Raw genomic sequence first — 10,501 nt, 5'->3', positions numbered from 1 at the left:
GCATTAGCTTTATGCAGGACAATATTGTACCTCGGGCTGCCATCCACAGCCAGTCAGTGACCTGGGTTTTTAAGTTTGCTGATAATCGTTGTAAAGGCTTATGCGTTAAAGGGATACCTCAACGAAATTAAAAATATACCCGTCGTGTTCAAAAATAGGTTGAATATGATCCACTGTATCCCTAAATGACAATCGCACGTTTGTATTTTGAACCTGGTGGCTATAGTTTTCGTTACAAACGGCCCACCCTGACAAGCGCTCGGAGAACAGCCAGCGGAGAGCATGTGACAACCAACGCAATCGTGACGTAGTTCGTCTCGGGACGAGCAAAGCTGCGACGAGGCTGACGTCGAGAGGATGGCCTAGTCGTTCCAGCCACCAAAGCGGCTGCTTTTGTACGAATTTTGAGTGAAGGGTTAATCTTTTATAATCTTGTAGGGGGGCAATAGCAACTTCTGGGACATACAAAAAGGATTCTTTGGAAGAGGAGAGTTCCTCCTTCCCCTCTTCTATTGTGGTAGCCGGAGGCGAGACAGTTACCGTCACTAGCTGTCAAGGTTCTTAGACTGGCATTACAAACGAGGCGTTAGCGACATCCACCTGGTGCTCTTTGCCAATCGCTTAATTCGTTTTAAAATTCCTTTTCGTGACTTTTTTAACAAGATATTGTTGTGTTCGATGTGATACTGCTCCTTCGAACACATATAGACCAAAAAATGAAACCCGAAATTTTGTTGTAGTATCCCTTTAACCTCAAACAATTTCCTGGTCATGCGTGTCACTACAGCAGCTGCACGGGAAGGGTGACGACGCCGCCACCCTCGTCATCTGGCAGCAGTACAGTTGAAGACGACGCAGCACAGAGAACACTGGCCTCTCCTGTTGTGCAGCACAACCAGCGCTGGACCCGTGAGGCTGCACAGCAGTACCAGAGAAGGGCCGAGCGACAGCAGGATCTGGAGCATGAGAATATACTCCTTGAGAGAAAGTACACAAATGGGGCCATACAGGCTGCAAACGCAACCCTCGCTGCAGCAGATGCTGCACGGAGTTTCTATGCTATAGGGGAGGAAGTGCTCAGGGAGCAAAGAGAACTCATTAGACTTGAAACCACCCGAGCACAGCTGCAAATTGAACTGATAAAAAGACAATTAGGACAAGATTAACTCATGTAATGAGCTACTTGCATTGTTTGTCGCTGTGTTGTATACATATTTTGCGTTTTTTCTGACCTACATACTTGTTTGCACGATTATAACGCTCACATTTTTTTTGCCAAAATGGGTGCCTAAAATTAGATGCACTTACAATTGAAACCAAAACTCAAAAGAAAAACGCAAGGCAGCTAGCCCAATCGCTTTTGTGACCGTTTGTTTACATTAGATATTTTGGTATCCGTATCGCGCGTTCTTTCGCCTTTATGTCATCACACTGACGGGAAACGATAACCACGGAGCGACACTGCGTAGCCTCGCAATCCCAGCGACCCAATGAGCTCGCGAAGTGTTGTATGAAAAAAAAAAGTGAAGGCCGTTTACAACTCTGTAACGCCGAATTAGAGCGCAGCTCTTGAGGAGGAGTAGGGAAGGGTACAAAGGGGGAGGGGGGTCACGTGACCCCCAGGTCACATGACCCCGCAGAGAAATTTTTCCGCTAGGTTTAGCGGACAAATTTTTCCGCTAGATTTAGGGGGGGATTTTTTCCGCTAGATTTAGCGGGGAAAATTTTCCGCTAGATTTAGCGGGGAAATTTTTTCACTAGATTTAGCGGAGAAGTTTTTCCGCTAGATTTAGCGGAGAAATTTACCCATCATGCACCGGCGGTTACGACGACGGCGACGGCGACGCCGCTCAAGCCGGAAACGAGTGCCTAAGAGCTGCACTTATGGGTGTTCAAAGTGCATTACTTTACCTGCGCGGTAGAATCGGCAGCAATTAAATTTTTCGATATCTGGGAGCTAAAATTGCCTGCATGTAAGTATCGGGGGCACGTTAGAATCGTGCAAACACGGTATGTTTGACACTTCATTTATTTTATGCATGCTATCTACAAGGGAAGCTTGCACACAATCTTTTCCATGTCGTTGACTATCCCTACACTAGACCAGCGTGGTTGTTCTGATCGCAATAATTTACGCTGTGGTTAAGTAAGCAACAGAATATCATACTGGCAGTATGGCACCCAGGCTTTCGACGCCCCAAAGGTGGCACATAATTTACATGGATACCTAAAATAAAAATATGGGTTAAGCTCAAAGGCAGATGTATAATTCCTTCTTTCCTATATCCCTTCACATGTTTCCCTTTCATAACGCGGCTCCCCGTCACAGCTCAAGAGAGGAGGTCGCCAGGACGATTAGCCTCCCGGCAGAAGACCAAGGTCGAGTTTCTGTGTTTTAAGAAAATGTTCGAGTAATCGATGAGTGGACCACAGACACTTTCTGACTTGCATCTGCAAATATTCCTTCTGCTTTTAAGATAAAGGCTTTTTCTGCCTGGATATGCTCCTGCGACCTATGGACTGTGTGCTGCTTATGTACGAAAAAGTTCATACTAAGAATATCCCGAAACTCAGGAACAGAAAAAGGGATCAAACACAACACTACATCATTTTGTTGCGTGTGTCACCTTTTGGGGCCCCGGGTCTTCAACTCTTATTACTTTGAATCGTCACCACTTACCTTGTTCTTTAAGTATTTATTTATTTATTTATTTATTTATTTATTTATTTATTTATTTATTTTATTTAAAGAGTACCCTCATCGCCTCGAGGGCATTATTGTAGGAGGGGTGGGAAATAACACACATACATAAAAACACAAAGTGATCACTTGTCCGCACAGAATAGATATACAACCGAGAAAAAAATACACTGTTATCCAACACAACAGTTTTTTGGAGCTGAAATCTACTTGCTGCTTGTACGTAGGCTCGCGATAATTCGAACTCGGATATTTCGCACTTCCAGTTAATTCAAACCGGTTTAAAAATTTTGGTTGTCCCGCTAAGCTTTTTTATGTATTTATAAGCCACTTCATTCGAATGGCGTTTTCGCTTAATTCATAGTTTTTTGCTCTCGCGGCCCTGTTGAGTGCGCTTCTTTCCGAGCACCGGTGCACCGCAGAGAAGCAATACCTGCGGAGCTTGCTTTTGCGAGTGTTGCTTCTCCGCAGTGCACCAGTGCTCGGAAAGAAGCGCAGTCAACGGGGCCGCGAGAACAAAAAACTATGAATTAGCGAAAACGGCACACATGAACGGAAAACGGCGTTCAAATTATGTGCTTCAAGACTAGCAATGATGACCAAGACGACAACGAGGACGAGGCACAGCTCACTGGCATCATGATTTCTGGCCTTGAAACACGTAATGTGAACGCCGTGCAGGCGAACTATATTAGTCTTGACGACGATGTGTGTGTTTGTCATGATGACTCATTAGAGGACATAGTACGGAAAGTAATGCCAGCACAGTGCAGCAGTGACAGTGAAGATGACGATGAAGAAATGGATGACCCACTACGAACTGTCACAGCCGCAGAGGCCTTTGAGCACATCGCTCAGCTCCGGAAGTTTCTGTCTGCAAAGGAAAAGTCCCGTAAAGAGCTACTTGCATTGGCTGGCATTGAAAATTTTGTTTTGAGATCTCATGTGCTGACTAAACAGTCCACAATTGACGACTTTTTTGCCGGATGAATAAACTTAGTCACAGTTCTTTCACAAATGTGTTATGCCTGTACTTGCTTATAGTTATGCATTAACTATAAGCAAGCTACTGTGCTATGTAGAGGAAACTGGCCAAAATCTGCTTTGTATATATCGCTATCCATGTAACAAATCATAATGTTCTCTAGTATCATATATATCCAACTAAAATATGTGACTTTCTGGAGTTTGAATTAATGAGAGTGTAGTATGTACAATAAAGCTCCTCTCTGGACAATGCCCTACTAAAAATAAATGTTTTGCAAATGATGTTATCATGCCAGCCAGGATGAAGAAAATATGAACTAACCCTAGGAGGTTTGTGAAAAATAAGAGAAAAGCTTTGCAGGTTGGAAAAACCTGTGAAAGGTGTTATGACTCAACACTCAGAAGCGTACACTATGTAAATCCTATGAGCTAGTAACCATGAGTATGCACTGAAAAATGAACATTCTATGGGGTACTATATATAATTTGTACTGATAGCTTTGAAATTGGTATAAATGAACATTGTTTCACTATACTCTCCTATTCATGCTCCTGTACCCATTAAATAGTATCAGTTTGTAGATATTGAATGGGAAAATAACTGTCTTCTTCAGTTGCCTCATTATAAACTGTGCACACATAGTCTGTTATAGGGCTGACTTCAGCACTTCCCATAAAGCATCCGTCGGTGTGGGAAATGTATTACAAAAAATAATGACAGTATAAAAAGAGAGCTCCAGAGAGTGCGAAGAAGTGCACAAATTTGAAGAAGCATCCCTCGTGTCATTAGTTAGAAGTTTGAAAAGTGCATTGTTATGAACTCCGGAAATCAAATTCAAAATCTATTAGTTTAAGAGAGCCCGTGTGTGCCTATGCTTGTAGCTCTGCGAGAGTGCAGGAGTTGATGGGGAGGAGACCAAAGCAGTAACAAGCAGTTGAGCTGCAGCGTGCGATTGCAGGAGTGTTGGACATTGCACTGCACTCCCGTTTGACCAATAGCTTCGGCAGGGATTTTTTTCGAGCACACTCTTTCCAACGAGCTAATTATAAGTGCCTCAAATGACACATTTCGAGCTTTGTAATAATAATGCGGGAAGTAAGAAAATTTTTTTTCATTACTTATTTCGTCGCTCATGCTGCAATTTACACGTACTGCTATGGAAGCAACAGGTATAAGGGGATGTCCATCAATCATTTTTTTACATTTCTATCATCCAAATTTCGAAACTCTATGTGGGATATCTGCAAGCACTACTAAAATTGATCTGTGCAAGAGTGATATATGCATTGCTGGAATGTCATTGTCATGTTGATAACACACTTTCAGCTTTGTCACATGTGTCACACTCCTTTATGGGTTATTTTGGGTAGAACTTATGATAATCTTACATCCAGTTAGATCATACAAAAAAAGCTTAAAATAAAATTAATCAATATCTCAAAGCTGTTGGCTTCTTCTAACTGTGCAGCACGGTTGAGCCCCTAACTGTTGCAGTTTCCAAAAATACAATTGATGTTTAAGTAGCAAAACAATAAATATTATTTCAAGCAATTATTTGATCTAGTTAGACAACTGTCTGACATAATTTTCTTATAATTATCTGCAAAGCCTGATAAACAAAAGGTGAAAGCAATAGCCACGATCATAACAAAGCATCTTGCATTAGAAATGGACAGCCAGAAGATACCTATCCAGACACTTACACTTAGCCGAAGAAATGGTTGACAATAAAGTCTCGGGCCTCGTTGCTCTCAGCACGGTTGGCTGCTACGGGCTCAACGGGAACCTCAGCGGGGATGGCGGCCACGGGTGTCCTGCAGGGGTACCTCTTGGCCAGGTTGTGGAGGGCACAGCACGCGACAATGATGTCGCAGCACCGTTCTGGAGCCATTCGGAGCTCAGCGTGAAGGCAATGGAACCTCCGCTTGAGTTGGCCGATTGTCCTGTACAGACCGCATGGATCAAAACCACATGTTATTCCTTCCCAGAAACCCAATAGCAAAATCGGACAACAGCGTGGAACGCAAATACTCAAGAGGATGACACGCAACAAGGACAAATTTACAGCTGAATTTGAATCGCAAATTGGCTGCCGTGGCCGATATCACACCTCCTAATTTTTCCAGCCCAAGCTCCAGCCCATTGCTCCAGGATATTGAAAGCTGGGCATTATGCATACCATTTTATTTTCCTTCCGAATTATTTTTACACTGCGTTCACATCCGGGGTCACCTGAGGTTGGCCTGTGCAATGTATTTTATAGAAAGCAACAAGCAAAGTGCAGCTTTATTCAAGCGCTATCCTCAAAGGGTTTCGTGGATATGCTTCCAACCAAACACCTGCATATGCACAGGCCAATATGTTAGAATGTTTTGCTACCTGATTGCTGCCAACGCTGTAAGAATTAACTTGTAACCAAGCTTTATACTGCAACAAATACAGTACCATCAAAATTTCATTCTACATGTTAATTGTGAGACAGAGTGAAAAGAGAAAGAGAGCCAGACTCTTGTCTTGTTGAGCCTTTCCCCTTCCACTCTCCAGGAATAGATGTTCGTGGTAGCGCAACCCATCTACTTTTGTCATTGATCAATAAGAATCCGTCTTGTAAGTCTGGGAGATGTAAGACGTAAAGCACTTGATATAACGCCTTATCCAAGTACTCCTACCCTTTGATTGTGCCGCTAGTGTTCCTATTAGTTAGTGGTCCACGCACCGCCATTTCTGACTCAAGTGGAAGCTCCTGGACGCATGCAGCAAAAGGTTTGGTAGAGGGTCTTATGGCACTTTCACAACGGAATCCCAAGCAAGATTTGCCTGAACATTTGAGATTGCAGCGACTCATCATCAGTCGTGAATGACGTGTAAGATGGTGTCTAGAGACTATTTGTGGAAACTTGTTATTGCATGCTCAACTTCAACATTGTCCAAAATGATGCCTTGGCACTACTCTTAAATCCATCGATGAGAGCAGAATAGGTCATGCTAGGCATGTACTCTTGGCCAATCGGTCAAGACGGTCAGCAACACACAATTGTTTGCGACTTACACCGATGTGCCGCTATTTTTGGATCACACGCATCTTAGCACGCACGAGCTTAGCTGTACTTGTACACTCAATATGAGTACATACATATCTAGCACGTTTAGTTAGTTTCCATTAAACAGCCCGAAACTGACATTTCAAAAAGTAGACATATGAAAGTGCCAAGGCACAGTGTTACTTCCACTGCTGTGTCTAGGAAAAAAAATCCATTGTCATTAATGCTTCTTTTTGTCCAATTAACAAAATATCAACTTCTGTCCGGGTCTTGCGTAGCACTGGCACCTGAGGTGAGTTTAGTGCTTTTCCCCATTATTGCCAGTCCTGGGGACCTAAGACATAACTGAGTTTCTGCATTTTCAGTCTCAAGCGATAAAACCCAATAAAGTGTGGTGAGGTAAGTTTCGAAAGTTTGATTTTAAACCTAAATGGTCAGTACTTTAGACCATTACAGGTGCATGTGACCGAGTAAACAGAGTATAGAAGCATGTGACCGAGTAGTCAACTATCTTATCTCCGTGCTTTCAAACTATTCTGTTGGAAGCACACTTTAGGAAGTATTTGGGTTTGTCATCGATGCAATTCGCGTTCCTTTGTCCATCAAGTTTGCTGTGGTCGTCTAGAGGGCGGATTTGGAGCGTTTTCATTGTTTGTCAAGCCATTTGGTCTTACTTTTGTTCTGGGAGGAATGGAATGTCATTCTGTTCCTATTGTAGGGAGCATAAGAAAAAAACCGAAGCTGTTTAAACAGCCTCTCTCAAGGTGCTATCTGGTTATAGGAAAGCAGCTTTAATAGTCCTCCACATGTGAAGAACAAAGAAGCGTGCCAAGAATTACGTTTGCAAATTTTGCGATTAAGAATTTGTCGTCACAGCACATGTATAACCAAGGTTACGTTTGCCATGTCCGCAAGTGTTTCCGCTTGACGAATAACTCAGATATGAACCTAATCTACTGCATTCTCGACAAACCTGCTTGAAAAAAAACGTAACTGGTCAATAGATATCGACCGGAAAAAGGCAGTAAGCTTTCGACTAAAAATATTCATCGATAAAAACTGAAAATTTCATACTCACAATAACAACCGAAAAAAGTATGCCGATTCCAGAAAAATAAAAACTGAAACCGCAGAACCCTAGGCAGCTATTATAAGTTGTATTGATTCGTAATCTCAGGATACTACTTTCATCTTGCTTACATAAAACCACGGTATCTTATGCTTCGTTAGATTAATATAAAAATTTGTATGAATATTTTTATGCCATAAAGAATAGCAATAGACGTAAGGAGCATGCACGTGTTGCACATATTACGTCAAGACAGCTAGTCGTCTTGAAATGTCTTGCATGAATATCTCTGTGCCCTTCACAATATATGGCCTAGATTTACCGTTCAACAATGCTTCTTGTCGTCGTGTGTGCCGTATTGTATGCGACCTCGGCTGCTGATGACGGCGACAGGAATGGCGTCATCAGCCATGGTTGACAGGAGTAGCCGCTGTCACCAAGCAGCAGGCCGTCGTACTCTCCACTGGCCAGCTTGACTGCCAAGGCGCTCTCCGTGAAGATCCGAGAGTCGTGGGTGCTTCCAGGCCACCTTGCAACCACGTTGCGAATCCGAGAAGAGGCGTCAACGACCACCTGTACGTTGATGGAATGGTATCCATGGCGGTTGACGTACGCCTCCTCGTGCACATGGGGTGCCTGGATCCGGACATGGGTACCGTCAACAGCACCCACGACCAAAGGAAAGCCGGCCATGTCGTAGAACTTGTGCTGCAAGGCTGCCCCCTCCGCAGCGTCAGGCCATCTGCGTCGTTGATCCCCTCAGCAATTAAACCACATATAGTAAACTTACAGCTACAATGCTTATGAATACCTTTTTAATGAGGAATGCTAAGGACTTTGGCTGTGCCCTTCAAGTTTGTGGTAGCAGTAAAGTGCCTCAGTAGCACCTGTTCAATAGTGAAGTTTGCATGTTTTCATAGGATCCCTTTTTATTTTTGTTCAGTTACCAAGACCTATAAAGTGACTGTGATTCGGTGCAAGTCCTTACCAAAAGTGCAAACGGGTCGCTTTCTGAGGTTTCTCAGAAAAATGGCGTGCCCGGGCCCTTTCCAATAGGGCAAGTAGGACGCTTACGGCCGTAATCAATTTTTTTTCTATTGAAAAGGGGGGGGGGGGGAGGGCTAGTTACTAGTAGGTAGAATATTACTGCCATAAAAAGGCAACCTACAAAACATCCCTATCACCAGCAATTCAGATATATTTTTAGTGTATTTACTTTACTTCAATACGGCTGGCAAACTACAATTAAAAGGAAAAAAAAAGGACCCTTACCGTATGAAGTCTTGTGCTCGACGAGCCAGCGCTACGGTGACTTGCCTCACAGCCCGTGAAGCACTTGACACATGCACGCGGATGTAGTCGCCTGCAGTGATCAGAAAGTTCCCAGTTGCGTAGAACTGCAAGGCGATGATCACTTGCTGCTCCGCAGAGAGGGCGCGGCTACGACGTGTACGGCGCTCCAAGTCCGGACGCAGTGTGTCGGCGAGAAACATTATGCCCGCTCTTCCAAATCGGAACCGTTGCTGCAGCCCATCCTCGTCGAAATCCTCAAAGGGGTTCAGGCGGTCCCGCAGCACACGCTGTCGCCTCATCATTGCCGCTGCGTACTGCGCGTCCGTGCGGTCTCTTCTGTGTCGGCGATTCCTTGCGTTGGACATTCTGCCCGGTAGCAAAGTCGGAAATCGGTCCGCAAATCTTATCAGTCAGTCCGTGGCCGGTCGGAGGGTTTGTCGGTGGGTCGGTCGGTCGAAGGGCAGAATACAGACAGGAAAACTCAGATGATAACCGAAAACGAGAAACGCGCGTTGCGTGCAACGAGGCGAAACTGGTTGTATAAACAAACGCCGTGCACGCGACACGGCACACACGGCGTTGCCAGACTTGGAAGCGACGGTCGACGCACTTGCTTTTTGCAAAACACGACAACAGAAAACTGCAAAGCACTTTGACTAGGTGTCTTGTCTACGCTTCCACACTTCGAAAGAAAGAATTTCGATGCAAAAAAGAAACTATCCTTTTTCTTTTCAACTGAGCAAACGTTTCTTGCAAGTTACAACTAGATTTAGCCGAAAACGGTTCCCATAAAGCAAACGTTGTATCATAAAAAAATAACGATTTATTTTTTTCAGCACAAGGTGGCGCAGGCTCCAGCCCAATAATAAAGGACGGATTTGTTTTATGTCCAGCCATTAAAGTTTCGTAGTAGGTACAACGTAGGTACAACTAGGTACTTTCGGTACCTACTAGGGACTTTGGCCAACGCTAACCGCGGTTAGCTCTTCGAGCAAACGGGCCCTGGTGGAGAACCACGGCTGGAGCCAGGACTTCCTCACCACAGCCTGGTTTTTCGAGCAGGTGAACAAATGGTTCGACCTCATGAGCAGCAGGCACCCAGTCCTTGCTATCAGCAAGCAAAACCTGGCGAGCTACAGAAGCGCAATCGAGTTTCTGACCAAGTTTCAGCAGCTTTTTCGCCAGCTGAAAATTGGGGATGGGGCATACAAGCCCGTACAGGCAGGGGTAGTGCTCTCAACGAAGTCAGTTCTAGACCTGCAGGAGATGCTCATCGAGAAGCAATCATTTTCTTTTGTTTTGACATCCCGGCTCACGCAAGACTGCCTGGAAAACTTGTTTTCGGTAGTGCGACAGGGCAATCCAATACCAACTCCCTTGGAGTTTAAGATGGCCCTAAAGTTGATAAC

At 44.3% G+C, this 10,501-nt stretch overlaps 1 protein-coding gene across 1 annotated transcript; it reads right to left on the bottom strand.

The window, feature by feature from the left end:
* Positions 1-681: 681 nt before the first annotated feature.
* Positions 682-10,083, bottom strand: LOC115331261 (putative nuclease HARBI1). The gene is made up of 4 exons (XM_040211253.3): positions 9,072-10,083; positions 8,122-8,541; positions 5,393-5,632; positions 682-956 (listed from the first exon to the last, which is right to left on the bottom strand). The coding sequence occupies exons 1-3, from the start codon at positions 9,455-9,457 to the stop codon at positions 5,395-5,397; spliced, it is 1,044 nt and encodes a 347-aa protein (XP_040067187.1). The 5' UTR covers positions 9,458-10,083; the 3' UTR covers positions 682-956; positions 5,393-5,394.
* Between the last annotated feature and the right edge of the window lie 418 nt (positions 10,084-10,501).

The sequence above is a fragment of the Ixodes scapularis genome, unplaced genomic scaffold (assembly GCF_016920785.2).
Source record: "Ixodes scapularis isolate PalLabHiFi unplaced genomic scaffold, ASM1692078v2 PGA_scaffold4__175_contigs__length_147842914, whole genome shotgun sequence".
In the NCBI taxonomy this organism is placed as follows: Eukaryota; Metazoa; Arthropoda; class Arachnida; order Ixodida; family Ixodidae; genus Ixodes; species Ixodes scapularis.
Note: the sequence above shows the minus strand (reverse complement) of the source record. Positions and strands in the feature narration are given on the sequence as shown.